This window comes from Balaenoptera physalus (assembly GCF_965194825.1).
Source record: "Balaenoptera physalus genome assembly, chromosome: 16".
In the NCBI taxonomy this organism is placed as follows: Eukaryota; Metazoa; Chordata; class Mammalia; order Artiodactyla; family Balaenopteridae; genus Balaenoptera; species Balaenoptera physalus.
The window spans coordinates 52,511,843-52,534,039 of NC_138898.1; the positions used below are offsets into that span (position 1 = coordinate 52,511,843).

At 52.1% G+C, this 22,197-nt stretch overlaps 1 protein-coding gene across 5 annotated transcripts in view; it reads left to right on the forward strand.

Annotated features, from left to right (window-relative positions):
• Nucleotides 1–22,197, forward strand: part of CRAMP1 (cramped chromatin regulator homolog 1) — a 59,930-nt gene that overhangs the window by 5,838 nt on the left and 31,895 nt on the right. For all 5 annotated transcript variants that reach the window (XM_082431834.1, XM_082431835.1, XM_082431833.1 and 2 more), the window contains exons 3-6: nt 7,313–7,506; nt 12,856–13,009; nt 18,857–18,940; nt 22,145–22,193. In XM_082431834.1, the coding sequence (XP_082287960.1) occupies nt 7,313–7,506; nt 12,856–13,009; nt 18,857–18,940; nt 22,145–22,193 (481 nt within the window). The remainder of the gene's footprint in view (nt 1–7,312; nt 7,507–12,855; nt 13,010–18,856; nt 18,941–22,144; nt 22,194–22,197) is intronic.

Genomic DNA, 22,197 nt, shown 5'->3' on the forward strand with positions numbered 1-22,197 from the left:
CTAGTGCATCTCAATTTCTTGGTCTATAAATGGAGATAATGCTAGTGCCTGCCTCGCCGCAATAAATAACGCTGTGAAGCTCTGCGTGGCTGGTTAACAGGCTTCTCTTAGGGAAAATGTGCCTGGCTGCGAGGTCAGGGGAGCTGCAGGCTGAGTCTGAACAGGTGGACAGGGTGGGAGGAGGTCACCTGTCGGGAGGTAGTGGGGTAGAGGTCCCAGGAATGCCCCCAAGCTGCTGCCCTGGCAGGACAGTTGGGCTGAGGGGATGCCTGAGGTGGAGGCAGAGTCAGACCCTCTGTTTCCATTGCTGTCCCTTTCCCTCCCCCACCCAGGAACTTTGTTCCACAGAGTTGGGGGAGCCAGTCCTAAGATGCACCGTCTCCATAGTCGGGTGGCGTCACCTGGCTTTACTGTGCTTGTGCTTAAGAATCAGTGAATCAGTGTACAGAAAGTATATTTTTCATAATCTGGGGCCTGCCTGTAGCTTCTAGATGTTTTTAAAAGACATCTTATGAGGTACCTCACCCTGAGGCGGTCGACCTTTGGGAGAAGGGTGTCCTTTAGGGAAGAAGGGTGAGCCAGCAGTCAGGAGACCCAGTTTCCCCACCCAGAGCCCCTGTGGCCGGTTCAGCTGGGGGCAGAGGAGAGGTGCTCGACCTGCCTGAACTTCAGGTTCCTTACTTTCAGAGTGGGTCGGGTGCGACAGTGGCTGAAGCTGCACTTCCCTTAACTCAGGGGCGAAGGAGTCTGCTGTGCAGGATGACTGGGGTTCTGGGGTACAGTGCCCGAAGTCAAGGCAGTTGTCTCCCTGGCGAGCTCTGCTTAGCCCTTGCTTCTCGGAGGCCCCAGGCTTGGTGTGGCTTCACCTACCGTCTGCACTGCGGTCACTCTTGTCCTCCCTCACCAGGCACTTGGGCCAGGCCTGGGCAGCTGGGTGGAGAAGTCCCTGCTTCCTGTACACTCCGAGGGCAGGGGGACACATCCGACCCTCTCGAAACCACCAAGGCTGGAGCTCTGTGGTTCTTGTGCCCGGTCTGATCCAGTACATGACGACTGTCATCCCAGTGTCCCACCTGGGCGGGGACGTCAAGCTCTGTGAAAGCCCTCAGACCTTGTTGGGAGAAGAGGAGGAAAGGCAGGACATTCTCCCACCTCTGTCCAGTACACACCTCATTCCTTGTGTGATGCTACGTATGGGGAAGACATGACAACCATGACTCGTGGTCCTGTTGTGTGACACAGCCCCCCCCACTCCCCGGGCACAGTAGGTCAGGAGACCTGTGGCCCAGGCCACTTCAGAGACCATGATGTAGCCGTGCAGGACAGAGAGGAAAATACCCGTAAACCAGAGGTTCTGGGTGAATGATTCAGTTCAGAGTTATACAGATGGCATTTGCTTCATGTCAAAGATATGAATAGATAGTATGGACAAGTAGATAAGGTAACAGTTGCGTTTTGGTTTGAAGGCTGAGCTAATTTTCAGATACTTCCTTGACTTTTGATGTCAACAGTAGTGTTGTTTCCATGGTGTCTCGTGAGTGTCTGGAATTGTCTTGTGCCTGCCAACCATACATACTTAAGGATTTTCATTTCATGTAGTATGTTGTGTCTTGTTTTGGTGATACAAAGATACTAGGATAGCAGAGGGGTGATTACAGATAGCAGAGTCACAAATGTGAAAACCAGCTTTGTCCTGGAGGGTGGTGTGCAGTTTATCACATCAAGTAACGGCGGTGTTCTTACCACTGAAGAACCACGTGTGAAATGCTGGGAGAAGAAGACGTTCCCGGGGTCTGTGGTTTGGGTGGGAGATCAAGAATTACTTACAGAAACCATTAGGAAACCTTCACAGTATTCGATGAGGGGGGCATACGTTTTAGTAGGAACACAGGGATTGTAGTTGTGTTTTTCTCAGACGTTTGCGGGAGGAGCGGGAAGTCTTAGAGGGTGGCCGGCCCTGGTCTGCATGTGGAGGGCACTGAGGGGGACCCGGGACAGGGACCCTAGAGACAGATGGAGCAACGAATGCCCAGGAGGGATCCTGGTGGGAGGCCTGCAGCTCTCGGGGCAGTGGCGGGCCCAGGGGAGGCATTTGGATTTGTCTGTTGGGTGACACTCTGGGAATTGGCTTGCTTGATGTCTTCCCCTCTGCGTGGCCCTGGTAGGGAGGGTGTCCCCTGAGCCACGTCTGGCTGTTCAGCATGTGACACGGATGTGTGTGTTATGAGAGGCACGGAAGCACCTCTGGGAGCCTTGGCATCGCACCTCCCATCTGGACCGACCGCGACCTGAGGGGGCCGTGTTGGGACCGCATGGTGTGTGCCGCCCCTCCCAGGCTGTGCTCTCTGCTGCGCCAGGAGGTGCCCCGAGCTGGGGCGGGGGCAGGGGCGGGTGGGCTCGAAGACACCAGGAATGCCCTTCTAGTCCAGAGCGGGTGGAGCCAGTCAGGGAGGCCCGTGTGTCCCCTGCTGGGATGGACATTTCTGACGCCTTTGAGTTCGGCGGGTCTTCCGTCCCTCTGGGATTTTGATGTATCGCTTGGAAAGAAGTTCGGCAAGCTCCAGAGGAAGGCTCAGGACGGGATTGTGTGCTGTGATGGACTGTGACGACATCCTCTGCGTCTCCCCTAGTTAAGTCACAGCATCCTCCGGAGTCTTGAGCCCTGCCACTCCCTGGCTGGTGGCACCAGGCAGTCATTGAACCTGTTTCCTCATCTGTCATAGACTGAGGGGGACGTTGAGATCAAGTTCCCTCTAGCTTCTGACTTTTGTGGCTCTGTGTGTCGTAAATACTGAAGCAGCCTTGACATGGTGGCAGCCACCATGATGTCATGTGTCCCAGGAGGACAACGCCCAGGTGTGGAGTGTGAGTCCCGGGCTCTGGTTTGGCTCCTGCTGCCCAGGGACCGTACGGCTTTCCCGCCTCCGTTTCGCCGTCCTGAAAAGAGGTGACCGCACACCATGGGGACAGAAGGGAGCAGGCGTCTGGACATGCTCCATGGGGCTGTGCACCTCCGTATTCCTCACATCCAGGCCCGCGGGCACGGTGGCAGGGTGGCAGCGTGTTGGGTAGGCTGCTCCACCTGCGTCTGGGCTTCCCTGGCGGGCAGATGGGTGGTTCTCTGCTGCTTGGGTGTTGGGAGGGTGCATGTGGAGGAGGGCGGGCAGTCTAGTTTGTCCGGAGTGGATGGATGGATGGGCGGGCAGGGGAAAAGGTGGACTGAGGCCATGCGTCTGTGTCCGTCAAATGTGAGCCCTGGAGAATGGCTGCGGCGGGGTTGGTTGTCTGGGAGACCAGAGAGGGGCTGGTTAGGATCACCTTGCTCAGAGGTGGTGTGGAGCAGGCCTGGGAAAGTGGCAGCAGAAACGGGAAAGGGGAGAAGCCAGGTGGCCCCTGAGCGGCTAGAGGACTGTGGCTTGAAGTGGGTTGTGAGGGAAGGCACTGGGTCCCAGGGCCCTGTGTGGGTGAGGGGCAGGGCAAGCTGTGGAGCCCTCAGCCTGTGCCGCATCAGTTCCCAAGCTCTCACTGAGCCTTTGCTGTGTGACGCCTGGTGCGGCTCTTCCTGCTTTCACAGAGCTCGCTGCGGGGCTCCCATTCTTGTGCATCGTTTCTCTTCTGGTTCCTCGGATACTGACGTCTCACGGTGCAGACTCTCGCTAACCCTCTTTATGGCCTCAGAAACACAGACACAGGTAGAGTGTTGACTTCGGCCCTGTGCTTTTGGCTGGGCACACACCCACTCCCACCCCCACGGAGAGCCCCCACGCCCACTCAGTCTTGTTCAAAATTGTCTCCCCCCCTTACCTTCCTGCTGCTTCTGTCCTCCTTGCTTGCTTCTGTGTCTTCACCCTTTGGTCATCACTGTTTTTGTCTGAACTTTTCCTGAGTCACCATCTCGTTCTACCAGTGTCTCTGATCCTGCTTCCTGTTTTTTTTTTTTTTTTAAATTATTTATTTATTTATTTATTTATTTATTTATGGCTGTGTTGGGTCTTCGTTTCTGTGCGAGGGCTTTCTCTAGTTGCGGCAAGTGGAGGCCACTCTTCATCGCGGTGCTCAGGCCTCTCACCATCGCGGCCTCTCCCGTTGCGGAGCACAGGCTCCAGACGCGCAGGCTCAGCAATTGTGGCTCACGGGCCCAGTTGCTCCGCGGCATGTGGGATCCTCCCAGACCAGGGCTCGAACCCGTGTCCCCTGCATTGGCAGGCAGATTCTCAACCACTGCGCCACTTGGGAAGCCCCTGCTTCCTGTTTTTTTTTTTCTGCTTGAAGGAGCCTGAGGTAAAGCGGTGATGCCTCTGTCTCCTCTTCCTCATCTGAAATTTCAGGGATGTACCAGGTGCCATGTTCTCCTTCCCCCCTAAAGTTTTGTGATTTTACTTTACTTTTAAAAAGCATTCAAGGTCTAGAATGACAAGCACCAAATGTTAGAAATGGTTGCCTGAGGGTGATTTGCTTTCTTTTCTGAAAGTTCGTTTTGCTTTATTTTCCTCTACTGAGGACATACTGTTTTTGAAACGAGAGCAGGAGAGGCTGAGCATCTGTGCATCTGACCTCTGGCCGGGGGAGAGTGGCTCGCTGCTCCGCAGTGTGGTTGGCTGCCTTGTGGGCCTCCACGGAGCCACTTTTACTGTTGTACCTTCTTTCACATCTGCTGGTTTGGTGTATTCTGTGCGCTACCCCTTAGGTCCCTTTCAGCTCAGTGATGCTTCCATTCTGTTTTTCTTCACTGTTCATCCTCCGTGTCTCAGGTCACCAGTGCTGTAATCCAGTGAAATTTCACGAAAGCCAGCAAGACGTGTGCCTTATAGGATTTTTAACAATAGGTGTGTGTTACTTTCAAGTATATTGACACCAGCATGGGCTGGCAAAGGTAAACCTGAGCTGTGACTGTCAGCAAGTTGCCATTGTTTTGGAAAAAGAGAGTTTAGTGAGAGTTTTGTCAAAAGTTGAAAATGACACTGAAATCCTTTGTTGTGGGTGGTGCAGAGATAGACAGACAGCCCTTCCTCAGATGAGTACACATGAGGAACTCTGGGCTCCAAATCAACCAGAACTTCTTTTGAGAGTGGAGTTTATTTATTTATTTATTAAATATTTATTTACTTGGCTGTGCCAGGTCTTAGTTTCGGCACGCAGGATCTAGTTCCCTGAGCAGGGATCGAACCTGGGCCCCCTGCATTGGGAGCGGGGACTCTTAGCCAGTGGACCACCAGGGAAGTCCCGAGAGTGGAGTTTAAACGGCACTCATAACCCAGTCTTCAGCTCATAACAAAGCGTCTCTGACCTACTAGAAATGGAATGAAACCGATTATCCCTGCAAATGTGCTCTAAGTTGCCACACCTGTTGAAAACATCTCGGGATGTGCTAAGCTCATTAATTAGGTCAGGGTTTGGTTCGGTTTGGTGAGGAATGGACAAAGTCAGACCACGTGTTCAGTGCGTCCTTCGCCCACTCTGGAGCTCAGAGATCCTGAGGTGCAGTTCTGTTGTGCCTGCCGGATGGGAAGGGAGCAGCTGTGAAACGCTTTAAACCTGATTATGTCTTATTCTGTAACAGTGTGTTTAGGACTGTGAAGGTTGAACATTCAAATACAGTACTGGCCAGTGGCACTTTCTGCAGTGATAGTAAGGTCCTGTGCTGTCCGGCACAGGAGCCGCTGGCCACATGTGGACACTGACTACTAGAAATGTGGCTGGTGTGACTGAGGAACTGGGGTTTTTATTTTATTTCATTTTAATTAGTATTTAAATTTAAATAGCCTTGTTAGTGGCTGTCTAATTGGGCACTACAGCTCTGATAAACAGTGATTTCTGTTACCCACTCGTGTCGCTTTATGAAGGTAGCTCACTGCTAGCCTGATACACCTTTCCACATGAGAGAATCAAACGCATTCCATGTAGCCGAGTAGTTTTTTCTGCATGTATGAAAACATTCTGCTTTCTGATAGCTGACTGATGGGATCAGCTGTTTTCAGATACTCCTTATGTTGATGTAATTACATGGACCCACAGCGCACAAAGACGAAACCAGGTGTAAGAGGGGAGAGTGACTCCACCCCCGCAACTCCCCGCCCCATACCCCAGGCAGCCCCTGCTCTTGTGTTTCTTCAGGGATAGTCTTTGCAAGCATATGTGGAATAACGGACTTTTACTTTTTCATTTCTTTTATTTCTCATGATTGTCTTTCATCCCCTTTGGAGGCAGAGCCCTGTGAAGGGGGTGAGGGAAACGTGGCCCTGAGCCCCAGTGTGCACATGGCTGCCCAGGGCCCCCACCAGATTGATGAGGAAGTGGATCGTGATGGAAAAGCTCATGATTATCTCATTAAGAAAGCATTTAACAATAATCTGTATTTGTTTAGCTTTTCCTGTTTTAAGTACTTTTATTTTTATGATATTCTTTTCACCCTTGTTGTTCAGAGTTTGCAGATTTCTCACCATTGGGTGGTCCTGCCTTTCCGTGAAAAGAGAATGCTGGTTATCACAGGGATATGCTGGGAGTTCCCCTTCCCTCTGAGAGGAAGGAACTGAGATGGGTGGGAGGATTGGGTCAGGTCGTAAAATTGTTATCTGTGACCTTTACCTCTGGTTTATTGCCTGCGTTCTCCTGGGAGCACAGAGTTCTCAGTCCCGGGCCCGGTGTTTGGTGCCCCTGTGCTGTACTTTACGTGCTCTCCCCTCTTGGCGGGGTTTTCAAGGACTTGTCTTGAGATTAGGAACTGATGCTTTAAGAGCACTTGTGGGTTGTCGGTCACTCTCAGAACACCAGATTTTGTTGGTGGAAAGTGATCAGGAAAAAGGTCAGGAGACCGTTTTTTTTGGCCGCACTGTGCGGCATGTGGGATCTGAGTTCCCTGAACAGGGATCGAACCCTTGCCCCCTGCAGTGGAAGCGTGGAGTCCAAACCACTGGACCACCAGGGAAGTCCCAGGACTTTTAAAAGGTGCTGAGGTACCACATGGTCCATATTTAAGTATTGATTGTACCTCAAAGAAGGTAGTGTCTTATATACATTTAAATGTTTTCTTGAGTTTGAATTTCAATTTATTTGAAAAAATAATTTCACCTCAAACCTCAATTGAGAAGGAAAGATGCCGTGTGGTTTTAGTTTACAGCGGGAAAGGAGCTGTGTGCTTCGGTGGGACCTTGTCCTTGTGCTCTGGTGGTACCACATAAATGCTCTCCTTTTACTCACTGTTTAAACTTTTTCTCGAGAGTCAGAGGTCAGGGCAGGACAATGTCACTCGCTGGTGGAGCTGGGGGCGGGGCCCGGGGGGAAACAGATAGCCATATGGTTCTTTCTCTCGAAGGAGCTGACGGTGGCGGATCATCAGCTGGAAATGGGTCCGGGGTTGCCCCCGCCGCCCCTGCAGGGGGCTCTCGCTCCTCCTCCCGGAACTTAGGGTCTTCAGGCGGTGAGAAGGAAGAAGGCAAGAAGGTGCGGCGGCAGTGGGAGTCGTGGAGCACGGAGGACAAGAACACCTTCTTCGAGGGGCTGTACGAGGTGAGTGGGTCCTGCAGCCCAAGGAGGCGGCTGAAGCTCCTGGCCTCTTAGCCCTTGCCTGTGGGTCCCCAGGCACAGGCCTTGACCTCTGACCTTGGCCCTTTACCTCCTCACTGTGACTTTCAAAGCTGTTACTAGTGAGGTGGCTCTTAGGAAGTGTTTTCGTTTGCTTCTTTTCTTTTCTAAGATTCTCTGAAATACGTTCTGGCCTGAAGAGTGGTGCCCTTCCCTCTGGGCCTTCCCCTCACAGCTGAGTGGGCCGATTCAGGAGGGATGTCCCTGAGAGGGAGGGGCCAGGGGACACTTGCCACATCAGAGCAGCCAGCACAACCCAGAGAGATGCCACAGCTGACTGGGGACAGAGTGGCAAGTCCTAAACATAGGGAAGCTCCTCCCCCATCCCACGGCCCAATGAAACGGCCGTGCTCCCTGCCAGCCATTTTTACTTCCGGGTTTTGTTTCTTCACATCTTTGTAGTTATAGAGAACATACTTTTTTATTAACGTTAAATGCATTTTTCAGGTGTTTTGTAGTTCTTTTGCTCAGTATTTTTTTAATGCTTATAAATATTCTGCTTCAGATGAAGGCAACTATGACCCACATGCTCACTGCCTGTTTTTGTAAATCAAGTTTTATTGGAACACAGCTCAGCCTCTTCACTTGTACATTGTCTTTGACTACAGTGTGGTTCCTGCAGTACCTGTGGCCCTGCAACACCTAAATATTTACCCTCTGGCCAGTCCTTGTTCTACTTAACCATTTTCGTATTGTTGATTGTTGTGGTTCCTTCTGGATTCTGTTGTAAATAATGCTACCGTGGACATCTTTGTGCACATTCCATATTTTAGACTTCTTCTTTGGGATGTAGTATCAAGAGTAGGTTACTTGGTCAGTGAGCCTTATTCTTTTACTAGTGAACTAATTGGAGTGATAGAAAGGTCTAGCCAAGCCTGTGAAGCAAGGCTCAGAGGAAGGAGGCTTTGGAACTGAAACCATGGAGTGTTCATAGATCAGGAGACACCTGACTGTGGACAGAGAACAGGACGCAGAGCCGAGTTCAGGGCTTTCCCGTGGCTGGCCTGCCCCCTTCCGGGGTCGATGGTTCAGTTCTGCCCTTCCTGGCTGGAGGAGGCCACGTGTTGGTGCTGCCTGACTCTGTTGTCCGAGGAGAGAATGGAATGTCCACATGAGGCTTGTTCCAGTAGACGCAAAGTCATTCAAACACATTCAAGTGTGTTCCTTTTCTTCCCTCGACAGTTCTAGGGTAAAGTACAGAGGCTGTTCTTTTATAGATTATATGCCCAAATGGTGCCTTCTTCAAGCTGTTTGTTAGTCATAGAAGACTTGTGATTGCTGGAGTGTTCTCAGAATCAGCAACCATTGCTGACTCTCACCTGAAATAGTTACTGCTTTGGTGTGGCCCCTCTGTCTTGGGGAGAAAGTGGGCTCTGCAGGCAGTCTGGCTACTCGGTTGCAGGAGCGTGGGGGAGACGTGGTTGTTGATGAAAAGCAGGGGAAGAAATCCGTGTTAATGACCTGCCCTTACCTTTCTTCAGGGGAATTAGTTCATTCCCCTCTCATCGGGCTAGGCTTCTTGTTTTAACTTTTCTACCAGGTAGGTGTTTTGAGGTCTCCTGAAATCCTTGATTAATAATAATAATAATTTATAATTGTCTATTCAGGTCACTTAATGCTTTCCACTGTTGGTACTATTGGTGTATCCCAAATTGTGTGTGTGTGTGTGTGTGTGTGTGTGTGTGTGTGTATGTGTATGTGTGTGAGAGAGAGAGCGCATGCACAAGTGTGGGCTTTATGTCTGTTGCCGCGTGTGTCTGACCAAAACTCAGTGAGACTCTGGTGTGGCCTTGATGACCGGCTGGTCGGCTAGGGCGTATATAACCACGAGCATCTTCACCCGTGGGGCGTGGTGCTCAGCACAGGCCTCTGCAGTGTTGATGAAGGTCGTCCCTGCCTTTCTGATGCACTCTCATCTGACTGAGCTATGCCTCAAGTGACGAGACCCAGCTCAGAGCAACGCAGAGGGGCAAGACCAAGCATTGAGCAGCTCTCAGAACTGAACTGTGAGGGAGCCGGAGGGGCTGGATCAAGCCTGACTCTGTGCAGGGACTCCCATGGTGTCACTGGGCCTCTGTCTGTCACCCCGTGTGTTGGGGGTGACATTTCTGTGCTTATTCTCTCCTGCTTCAGATGCTCCCCAGGGGCGAGAGTGCCTCCCCAACCCCTCCTCCATGCTAGTAAGGACAGTTCTGGGCACAACTCAGCTTGGCTGGTCCCATCCCAGACTCCTCCCTGTGGCCAGGGGTAAAGGTTGTGGCCCCCATGACAGGGAGCTGGCGGGAAGGCCAGTGGAATGAACGCCTGGACCAGCGTGGTTGTCCTTGACATCCTCTACGCTCCATTTCACAAAGCCTGTTGCCGACTTTTCCTTTTCCCTTCTTACGTCTGTCTGTCCGTCCGTCCGTATTGCTGTCCAGTCTTGATTCCTATCTTACTCGCAGCCGCGTGGCCAGCATCTTCTGCTTGCTTTTCACTGGGTCGATAATTGCTGGAGGCCTCATCTCTGCTGTGCTTCCCCTTCCGTGTTCTGTCTGCAGTTCCCAGTGTCCTACAAATCCAGCTGCTGGGCATCTCCTGTTTCCTGCCATCTCTGTGACAGCTGTACGAATGCGAGTTCTCGTTTCAGTCTTTGAAATGTGTGCTTCACCTCCATATAGTTTTCTCTTTCAACTTTGCCTTTTTCACTGTTGCTGTTGTTACCACCACCCTTTATTTACCTAGTTCATGGCTAAGTATAGAAATGCAAAGAAGTCCCCCCTAAGGGGCTGGCAGTCTTACTGGGAAAACATAACAGGCACAGAAGAAGTGGGACTCTCAGAAGGTATATGCTGACGGATGCCACAAGAGTTCAGAAGGCAGCGTACTTTGAGAATGCAGGATGAGGAGTCGCAAAGCCCAGATTCTAGTCCCCATCTGGGCCGTCAGGTCACCTCTGGGTTCGTAACCCAGCTATGAAAAGAAGTCCTGAGATTTAGAGGCCGTGTGTGTTTGTTCGCGTCACGGTTCTGGTCAAGAGCTGAGGGGAGTTTTGTGAGGGAGGTGGTGCCTGAGCTGGACACTGGAGGAAGGCACTTTAGGTGCAGCTCTGCCTTGCTCTGGTTCACCTGCCATTGCTTCTTTGAAAACAGTGAGTGAGCTTTCATTCTTTGAGGATTTTTACTTTTTGTTTTGGCTGCACCGTACGACATGTGGGATCTTAGTTCCCTGACCAGGGATCGAACCCACGCCCCATGCAGTGGAAGTGTGTATTCTTAACCTCTGGACTGCCAGGGAAGTCCCATAGCATTTTTACTTTTTGACCTTAAAATTTGAGACGATTTCAGAGTTGGAAAAAGCTGCAAAAAGAGTACAGAGAATGCTCACATGCCGTTTACCCCGCTTTCCTGACAGCCACGTAACTGCAGGGTGACCAGCAAAATGAGGAGAGTTAGTGTAATGTCATTGGTATTTGCACTGATGTCCTATTCTGGTTCAGGACCCCACGTTGCATTTGGTTGCCATGGCTCCTGGGTCCTCCCACCTGGAACAGGTCCCTCAGTCTTCCCTTTTATTCCTGGTCTCTCATAACCTTGACATTTTTGAAGATTCCAAGTCTGTTCATTCATAGAGTGCCCCTCATTGGGCTTACCTGATGTTTCTGCATGGATAAGTTCATGTTTTGTGTTTTCTGTCAAGAGTACCGTGGGATTGCTGTGCATCCTTGGTGCATCCTGTCCAGAGTGTGCAATGCGATCTGTCTCAGGCCTGGCTGTGTAAACCTTGATCACTGCATTCAGGTGGCATCTCCCAGGTTCTCCACTGCCAAGTCTTTTTTTCTTTTTTTTTTTTTTTTTACTTTGAGACTGTGTAAATACCCTGTTTCTCATCATTCTTTCTCCCACTAATTTAAGCAACCATTGCCTCTTCTTACCTGGAAAAACTATTACTGTGGTGTTTACCCAGTGATGACCTTCTGATTCTGTTATTCTTTCTACATTTATTAAGTGGAAATCCCATGCAAGGAAAAGCTCTCCCTTCTCCTCCATTTATGTATTTATTCAATTATTTTTTTGTACCTGTATGGACTCAGGGATACTTATTCTCTTCCATGGGTTATAATCCATTCATATCATTGTGATTTTGTTGCCCAGATTGTTCTAGATTTGCCCACTGGGAGCCTCTTCAGGTTGGCTGCTGTGTCCTTCTAACATGTTCCCCTTACGCTTTGAGCACTTTCTCACTTTCCGGCACCACAAGATATTCTAGACTCACCTGGTATTTTCCCTGCCCCAGACCTGGCATTGGCCATTTTTCCAAGGAGCCGTGGTTCCTTTTGGAAAGTGGGATTTAGAAACCAAGATCTGGGTACCAGAGGTGCTCATTGCTGCTGGGGTGCCATTACCTCCAGGTCCTTCCCAGTGCTTCTTGCTGGCTTGGTTTTGATGAGAGTATCAGTAGTTGATGAGTAGTATCAGTAGTTGGTTCTCATTGCATCAGTACCTGAACAGCACTGATGGGGACTGTGTTCTCTGGAACATAAATTCCATTCTGAAAATCTAAGATGTACTCAGCTTTTACATGGAGGTGTTGAAGGAAGGCCCACAGATGTATTCAGAGCATATTCTGCATGATTCTCTTAATAAACATTCATATTTGTTATCCCTGTTTGAACATAGAATACCTTTTGTATGATCAAATCAGTGAAGCTGTTTCTGAATAGTTGATTTGTTGTTTTATTTTAAGATGCCAGATATACAGCACCCTGAGCCCCTCCATCCTTGTGTTGTGTCTTCTGGTTATTGTCTTCATGGGGGTGTCTCATTTCATGGGCTCTAAAGAACTCTGGAGATTAAGTCCTTTGTCTAAGTGTTGAGCTTCATGTTTCTACTGCTCCGGGGTCCTTGCCTCATTGGTATCCACATGCTATGATAGTTCTGTTGCTGCTTTATCCATTATTCTGATTGAAACCTGAGGTTCTGGGGAAGCCAGGTTGAAGTTCATGCACAAGTAGGAGCCGTGAAGGACACTTGCTTAACCACAGCGGTCCCTTTTCTCCCTTTTCAGGAAGTGTCTGCATTGTACAGAAGGCTGCCTTGTTGTAACCTCGTGTTTTGTTTTTTTTTTTAACATCTTTATTGGAGTATAATTGCTCTACAATGGTGTGTTAGTTCCTGCTTTATAACAAAGTGAATCAGCCATACATATACATATATCCCCATATCTCCTCCCTCTTGCGTCTCCCTCCCACCCTCCCTATAACCTCGTGCTTTTAATGTGGACTTTCTTTTCCAGCATGGGAAAGACTTTGAAGCGATTCAGAACAACATTGCTCTGAAATACAAGAAGAAAGGCAAGCCCGCCAGCATGGTGAAGAACAAGGAGCAGGTCCGGCACTTCTACTATCGCACGTGGCACAAGATCACCAAGTACATCGACTTCGACAACGGTGAGTGCCTAGGCCGGCTTCCTGGGGCCAGAGGCGGGGTGGCTTCTGGTCCAGGAGCGTGGCTTCCGCAAACCTGCAGGCCACACCTTCTGGCATTATTCTCACCCAGCCACACGGCCTGGGATGTACTCACCTGTGGTGCTTTGTCTGACAGGAGGCCTCGTAACTGGTGTCAGGCTTAGTTACAAGGAAGCCTGTGGTGTCTGTGTCCCTGGCTTGCTCCTCCGCCCCGGGAGGGAGGGCACCGTGGTCCAGAATCACACCTCCCCGTTGCCCGCCCTTCTCCCAAGGGGGCCCCAGTGGGGTGAGGGTCGGGCAGGGCCTGACGTGCGTCAGCGCGGGTGGAGGGCTGGCGTTCCAGGGCTTTTCCCAGGCTCTTTTTCCAGGCTCTGTGTCTGAGTCCAGTTTGTGTGGCGCCATCTTTAATTCATGAGTCTAGGTCATTGCCAGGTGCAGTTCTGACTTCCTGCTCAGAGCACCTCTGTCCTAAGGGGAGGCATTGCTGCCTCCTGTGTCCACACGCCGGAAGAATCCTGTGTCTGTGTCGTTCCTGCTGCTTCTCTCGTCGATCGGTCTCTCCACATGTGTGCTTCCACCGACTGCACTGATTTCTGACACACCCTCCAAATAACATCAGTTCTGATCCAGAATAATTGTGGTTGCTGTGGTCACGTCACTCCCCTTTGAACCTTTGCCTGTGCCCTGCATGTGTTCTCTTGGCCAGTCAGTGTGTCCTAGCCTCCCCCAGCTGACCCATCTGGCTCTCCTCGCTGGCTTTCCCTTAGGTCGGGATTCCAGGGCCAGGGATTCCTCCGGCCTTAGAAAGGCCCAGAGACAGTGATTCAAGCTGTCTTTTTCTGTAGAAGGTCAGATGGTGAATATTGATATTTTTGGCTTTGGGGTTTTATGGTCTTTATTGAAACCACTTCACCCTGCTTTCTAGCTCATTGTGGATAATACATAGAGGAATGCATGTTGCTGCAGTTGCCTGTTTACAAAGAGAGCCCTTGGGCCGGATCTGGCCTGCGATTTGCTGTCCTCTGCCCTGGAGAAGTCCTTCCTCCCTGCCATCGGCCAGCGCTGGGGCTCTCAGGGACTGGGAGGTCCCAGGGTCTGGTGATGGTTGTTACGGTCACTGCATTTTCCATCTGGTTCTGTCTTTTTTTTTTTTTTTTTTGGCCACGCCACGTGGCTTGCAGGATCTTAGTTCCCTGACTAGGGACTGAACCCGGGCCCCAGCAGTGAAAGCGCAGAGTCCTAACCACTGGACCGCCAGGGAATCCCCATCTGGTTCTGTCCTACGACAGTGTCCCCTGAATGTATTTCCCTTTGAATCTTTGGGGGCATCTCTTAACTCACTTGCCAGTGTTTCTGGTTCTACTCCGAGCTTCTCAGATCTGTCCTCACCGCCCGGCCTGCCTTGGTCCTGCCCTAGACCAGTGCTGCTCTCCCACTGTCCGGTCCTGCCCTTCCTAACCCAGCCTTTGAGCTGTGAGATCCACACAAGATGCTCATCTGCCCGGCCGCTCCCTTGCCTGAGCCCCCTCCCTCTGCCCCACCAGAGGCCCGCACCATGACTTGCCACGGCCCCGGGGAATGGAGTCACCGCCCTCCTTACCTGCACTTTCCTTCACACCTTGACTCCTGCCACACTCCTGCCACTCCCACCTGGTTGTCCTCCCTAACCTGTTCACCAGGACTCAGCTCCTGGGTCAGTTGTCCCAGAAATCCTCCCCTGAATCCTCTCTTGTCCCCACTGCTGCCTGTGGTTGGGCACGTGGCATGCTCTTCCCTGGAGGTGCCTGTAATGCGCTTGCTTGGGCGGAGGAGAAAGCCCCAGCTCGGCGATGGAGGCCCTGGCCCCTGTCCACCCCAACGATGCGGAGAGTGGAGGTCCGAGTCCGGGCAGCATCCTCTTCCCATTGTACCCCTCTCGCTCTGTCTCCTGACTTTTGTCTGCCTTACAAGTACTGTTTTCACACCACCTTTTCATGTTGATGTAGAATTTCTTCATGTGTTTGTTTTTTAAATGACATCTGTTTTAGTTTTTTCAGTATTGATAAGTTTTCTTAACCTAATGCTTGGTGATCAGTTCTTTTTTTAATTAATTTTTTATTTATTCGGCTGCGTCAGGTCTTAGTAGCAGCATGCGGGATCTTTCGTTGTGGTGCATGGGCTTCTCTCTGTTTGTGGCACGTGGTCTCAGTAGTTGTGGCACGGCATGTGAGATCTTAGTTCCCTGACCAGGACTTGAACCTGCGTCCCCTGCATAGGAAGGTGGATTCTTAACCACTGGACCACCAGGCAAGTCCCTCCATGTGTTTTTTATTAAATGTATTTCTTTGAGTGGAGATACTACAAATGAATACATTTTACTTCTCCTTTTGGATTTGCAAGTCACTTAACAGTGTTTTTAAATAACGCAGGGTGGATATCTTTATTCATATAGCACTTTTCTTCAGATAAATTCACACAACTGAGGTAAAATTATACTAACGTTACTGCTAATTGTCTCATTGTGAGCACCCCGTCACAGCACTGTCTGACAACCCTCCAGAAAGATGCGTGTCTGGCCCTCTGTCCTGGGGGTCTGTCTGCCTCTCCCCGCATTTCCCATCTGGTTCTGTCCATGACAAAGGCAGGAGGGAGCAACTGACAGACAAGTGCATGTTACTCTGGGCAAGGCCTGTTTCACGAGGCCCCACGTGCAGTGCCTGCTTTCTGCTGAGTTTATGACCCCACCGAGGTTCTCTCTGGCCAGTTAAATCCTTTTGCTTCTCACGAGTCTTTTTAAGGTATCTTTCCTGCTTAAAAGCCTTCCATTTCAGGGGACACCCGTCCAGCGTGACATCTTGATGAGGAAGATACAACACAAACAGAATGGTGGCTCCAACCTCTTCTAGTGCCATATCTGTGTAGTGAGGTTGCTGCTCCTTCTAGGGACCCTGGGAAGTGGGCGCTCAGTTTCCACGCTTTGCAGCAGTCCCTCGGTCTGACCCACAAGTCTTTTGCTACTGGTGTGTGTCTGTTTGCACGTGCGTGTGCGCGGGCGCACGCACGTGTGCTCTCAGTGTCCATGTGGCCATGAACGTAAGCCTCTCGATGGCTGTGGTGCATTGTGGCAAATCGGCAGCATTTTGTTCTTTGTCAGGCCGTCTCCACGGAGTCTGTTTGTCTGCTGGGTGTGTTCATCCTTAGCTCAGACTGTTGCTCACATCCCTAGTTGATTTGAAAATATCGACTCTGGTCCTGTCGAGTCCAGTGCGCTGTTGTTATTATCTGTCGTCATCACGAACACCCTCCCTCCCTCCAGGCTGGCACACAGAAACGAGTTTTAGCTGTTTGGCTCTTTCTCTGTCTTCTGCATTTTTCTTTTTTGTTGTTACATAGTCTGTTCTTTCTGAAAGTCATTCCGCGAGAGCAGGTCTTTCATCTGCTTTGGCTGGTCTCAAAACACTCTCTTCCAACGTGAAGGCCTCAGCAACACGAGAAGGGGAAGGGGGTGGGAAGCTACCTGGAGATCAGGCGGTGGGGGGTGATTCCAGGAGCCGTGCTCTAGCACGTTCTGTGCTTTCACCACCACCAGGCTATGGGCAGAGTGGACCACCCAGGCTCCCGGTGTGGACGTGTTGCATCGTCTGCCCCGAGGTCCAGAGGCGTGTTGCAGGGCGGCCACACTGGGCTCTGTGGGACATCTAGAGTGGATGTGTCTTTCTTGGGCATTTTTGTCACCTCCGCCTGCTGGACAGCCTCCTAAACTCCCCTCCCCCACTGGAGGTATCATTCCCCTTCAGCCCTTTTTCCAACTTGGATGAAGGGTGGACGCATCAGCCGCCCTCAGTTCCACAGTCAGCTCTGCAGGGTCAGCCCCGCCGGGGCCATTCTCCCTTCTCTGCAGTGTCTTCTTTTTTTTAACTTTTTAAAAAAAATTTATTTATTTTTGGCTGCGTTGGGTCTTCGTTGCTGCGCTTGGGCTTCCTCTAGTTGCAGTAAGCGGGGGCTACTCTTCATTGCAGTACACGGGCTTCTCATTGCAGTGGCTTCTCTTGTTGCGGAGCATGGGCTCTAGGCACGTGGGCTTCAGTAGTTGCCAGCACACAGGCTCAGTAGTTGTGGCTTACGGGCTCTAGAGTGCAGGCTCGGTAGTTGTGGCACATGGGCTTAGTTGCTCTGTGGCATGTGGGATCTTCCCAGACCAGGGCTCGAACCCTTGTCCCCTGCATTGGCAGGAGGATTCTTAACCACTGCGCCACCAGGGAAGCCCCTCTGCAGTGTCTTCTGCCTGACCCACATGCCCTTGATGTCCCGGTGTGGCCCCACGGGAAGTGCCTTCTTTCTGTTGAGCCGAGGGCTGCACCGAGGTCTCTCACTGGTCCTGATCACCTTTCAGAGCTGGTGGCAGCCGGTTGACCGCGTGAGGCCAGAGGCCTGCCCGCCTCTTGGTGCTGCACTGGTGGTCACACTGGGTTCCACGCTGTGCAGCTGTTTCGCAGCCCCTCCCCCAGCCCCGGCAACCACGGAGCCACAGATCTCTGTCTCTCCTGGACGCTTCATATCAGTGGAGTCGTACAATGCGGGGCCTTTAGTGTCCGGTTTCTTTCACTGAGCGTGATGTTTTCCAGGTGCATCCAGATTGTAGGGTGTGTTAGGCTTTTTTAGGGTCCGTTCATTCCTTTCTATGGCTGAGTATTGTTCCGTTGTCTGAAAGCCCACATTTGTTTATCGACTGCATAGTGGATCGTAAGGTTCCTGAGTAGCGGTCCCTGTGAGAGTCTGCTGAGACTATTGGTCTTTCTCTCAGGAGAACCTTCGGGAATTGTTGGCGTGTGATGTTAGCAGAGCCCAGGCTCCTCAGAGGCTATCCGAGGTTCAGAATCCTTGTTTTAGGTCATTCATTCAGAACTTTACTTTCTATTTACTAATATACTTTTCTTTTCCTTTCCTATTGTTGTAATCACACACAGCCAAATCTTTGAAAGGGGGTCTCTGGGGAGAGAACAGCTGTGAGAGGGACACATGGCAGTGGTCATTGCCCTGTGAGATGATCGGAAAGGGGCCAACTGGGCAGTAACCAGGCTTACAAGGTGCTGTCAGGCTTGGCTTCACACAATACAGAGACTCAAGGTAACAGTGGCTTGAGCACGTGAGGATTTCTTTCCTGGAGTCAGAGACGCCTGCAGGTAGGTGTCCAGGGCGGGCATCGGGGCCGAATCAGTCTATTACAGAGCCTCTGGAGCCTCCCTCAGCATTTCTGCTCATACCTGGTAGTGTGGTCTCCTCCAGCCACGAGCAGGCTGTACATGGGCTGGCTTAACCCTGCGTGTTGCCTCCCAAATCACACTGTGGTCTGCTGCTGACAAGCAAGGGGGCGTCCGGAGCACTCAAGCCGCATTTCCTCTTCCTTCTGGCCCCAGGCCTGGGGCGAGTTGTCTGTCGTCCCAGGAGGCATAAGAGGTGGGCCTCCTTGGTTCCCGTGCTGCCAGCCCCTCGTGGAGCTTGGGTGGGTTCTCTGCACAGAGAGGTGGTCCTGACCCTCCTCTGCCTCGCTGAAGCTGGCCATGCTGGACGTCCCGCTTTCCCCTCTGGGGACGTTGCTCTGCCTGTTACGACTAGTTTTCTAAACCACCCCCTTTTTCTCTTCTAACTTTTTATTTTGAAAATTGCAAAAACAGCATCATGTTGCCGTGTACTCTGCCCAGTGTCCCCTGATGTTAACACCCTGTGGTCCATGGTGCAGTGGGCAAAGCCAAGAAGTGTCCCCCAGCACCCTGGTGTGCGCACAAGCTGGGCAAGCCCCGCACATCTGTGTTTTCTCCTTCTAAAGCCGCAACCTTTCCTCATTTTCAGTGTTCTCTCGCGGGCTGAAGAAGTCGTCCCAGGAGCTGTATGGCCTGATCTGCTATGGGGAGCTGCGCAAGAAGATCGGGGGCTGTGAGTACCCTTTGCTCAGGGGCGGCCTCCTCCCGGCAGGGCCTGCCTGCTGTCCTCTTACAGTTGGAGTTTTAGTCCTGGGGGCTCTTCTGTTTTCTCTCCGACTTTTCATTTTGAAAACATTTTAACGCACAGAACGTTTTAACATACAGAAAAATCGAAGGAGAATGTAACAACCCCCACATACCGTCTTTTAGATTCATGGGTCCTGAACCTTGGCCATGTTTGTGTTACTGTCTCTCCCGTTCCTGTCCCTCCTCCACACACTTGCATTTTTTCTTGTTCAGCTGTGTGACTGTAAGTTGCAGACATCTGAGCCCACTCTAAACCCTCAGCCATTGGCCCCAGTGAGCAAGGACATTCTCCTGCATGCCCAGCAAGCACATTTAACATTTATCAAGTGGGTACCACAGCCTCACCTGGTATCCTGCCCAAACTCAGATCTCCCAGTGCGTCCCACCACGCCGGGCAGGGCATGCCTATTGGGAACAGTGCCCGCTCACAGCTGCCGTGTCTCTTGAGTCTTGACCTAGAACAGCCCCCACTTTCTGGCCTTTCCCGACCCTGGTACACTGAAGGGTCTGGGCCCCTCCCTTTGCCTTGCTCTGAGCATCTCCTCGTAACTAGATTCCTTTTAGATGCACAGGTGCTCTGGCCTCCCCATGTGACCACAGACAAGAGGCCTCAGCCTCGCCTCTCCAGCCCCCAGTTGTCCGCCTGTCACGTGGGTTGGAAGGGCACACACCTGCAGGGCCACTCTGAAGATTAAATGAGACACTATGAGATGATTGTAAGCTGTCACCTAACACGTCATAGCCGGGCAGGAGGACGGGCAGGGTGGGCATTCCCTGGGTGACCCGCCCTTCCTGAAACAGGCAAGAAGTCCAGGAGCCTCCAAAGGAAGGGACAGGCGGCCTGGCTCCCCGCCCCATGCTCCTGCAGGCTGACAACTTACTTAAACAAACCCCCAGCTCCTGCTTTGAGTGCTGTTGAGGGGGCTCTGGGGCCCCACCCCCTGGAATCCCTGCTTCCTTGTCTGTCCTCCTCTCTGTCCTTGCCCTAAAATACTCCTGGTCCTGGCAGCATGTTGGGGCCCCGTCCTCCATCTCCCACATCCCAGCATCCCAGCCCGAGCGCTCCCCACAGGAGGCAGGCCTCATCCTCTTGTCAGCTTCCTGTTACCCTTGGGGTGTCACCTGGGTCCCCTGACCCAAGGGGCCTCTGCACTTGGACTTCAGCCCATCTTCCTGCCTGGCGTCCCCTCCAGCTCATCTGCTCTTAGTCCTGCTGGTGACACCTGGTTGGTCCCTCCTGGTCCAGCAGCACTCGAGTGCACGTGTGCACACATACGCACACACACACACACGCACGCACGCACATCCCCATGAGGCCCCACCTGGGCTTGGGGCTCCCAAAGCTGCTTCACAGCACTCCACCTTGGTGGGGCCCTCCCTCTGAGCCCCCACTGCACCCACCCACTGATCCACCTGCTGGGACACAGTTGTGTCCTTTGGTGAAGGTTTGTGGGGGAAGGAGCTCGCTGGGATGGGCAGTTGTCCGCCTGCCCTGCACACAGTGGTAGCCCTTTCTGGGCTACTGGGAACACGTGTCTGAGCTCCGGTGGTCAGAGCATGCTCTTTGTTAACATACTTTTTGTAACTGAGGTCTCCAGACATGCGATTCTTAAGACATAGACTGAGTCTGCTGTGTTCCTGGTCCTTTGACACACCTCAGCTTGTGTCACAGCAGCTGCGTGAGCTGGGCGGCGTTCCCCCTTGAAAAGGGCCTGAGGACCCTCAGTTTCGATGGAAACGGATGACTATTCAAGCCTCCTGGGCTATTGAGTGACAAGTCACACTTTGCCCCAGGCCTGGTGCCATGCGGGTATCAGGACAGGCCGGGGAAGACCTCGGCTGTCTGCAGTCCTCACCAGTTGGTTGAAATGGCTTCTCTTCAAAGGGAGGTTCCTTGCATGGTGCCCCTATCTGGTGACTTGAACCCCGAAGTTGTGGTGGTCCCACCCTCCGGGCCTTCTGTCTATCACTCCGTCCATCCAGGCTGCCGGATGCAGGACCCATGGGCCCTTCCCTCCCCTTTGGTCTCAGCTCACAGGTCCACGAACGTCCCCGACAGGCTGGCTCTCGTGTCACATGCTCACGCATAGCCCCAGCGGTCACTTACACTGTGCTTGTGTGGTTCATGCTGTTGGAGGCCAGGGCTGCGTCTGGCTTGTTTAGGGGTGGGGTCTGCGTTTGCCTTCCCTGGTGCCAAGCACTGTTTCCTGAAGATCCGTTTCCATCTGGCACATGTCCCTTCAGCCTGCCGGGCTTCCTTCAGGCTTTCTCACCATGCCTCTGTGCCGGCTATGAATTCTTACCGTTGTCATTTATCTGAAAAGTCTTTATTTCATCTTTGTTCTTAAAAAGTATTTTTGCCGGATGTGGGATTTTGATGACAGTTTTTTCTTCATGGCTGAGAGGCCACTGGCCATTTATGTCCGTGTTCCTCTGTAGAGGGTGCGTTGTTTTTCTCCGGCGGCTTTTAAGGTTTTGTCCTTGTCTTTGGTTTTCAGCCTGGCTGTTTTTCTGGCCTGTTGTGTTTTATTCCCCAAATATTCAGCAGGGTTCAAAGAATCTCACAGTGGCCTGCACATACGCACCACCTCCATCCTCCCTTTACCTGGTTACTACACTTCCTGTCTCACGTGTCCTGAGGGCAGCAATGAGTGGGGGGTGGGGCAGAGGAAAGGGGCGTCCGCTCTAGTAAACATGCAGGGTGTCAGTCTGTCGTTCAGAGCTGACGGAGGCGGGCCCGCAGGTAACCCAGGAGCCCCGCAGGACAAGAGTGCGTGGGGCAAGGTGGGCCCGGAGAAAGGGGAGTCTCTGAACGAGGCGGTTGGGGGCGAGTGGCAGTCCAGCGCGGCAGGGGGGCTGGGGTGGGAGTTTGGAGGCATGATGAGCTGTGCAGAGGTGGGAGTGGTCCCCTCCCCGAGGATGTCCAGGTGAGCAGAGACAGTGCTCTCAGCACAGGTGATGTGTGTGGGCCCTGGGGGAGGGCCTGCAGCTAACATGGGGTCTTACTGTGGAAGACCTTGACTACCCCGTTGAGCGGTTTGGAGTCTGCGTTGGAGATTATTCTGTGGGGTCTTGCTGGGCTTCGCTCCTGACTACTTGACGCTCACGTGTGTTTGTTTTTCCATCAAAGGCATGGACGACAAGAACGCCACGAAGCTGAACGAGCTCATTCAGGCTGGGTGA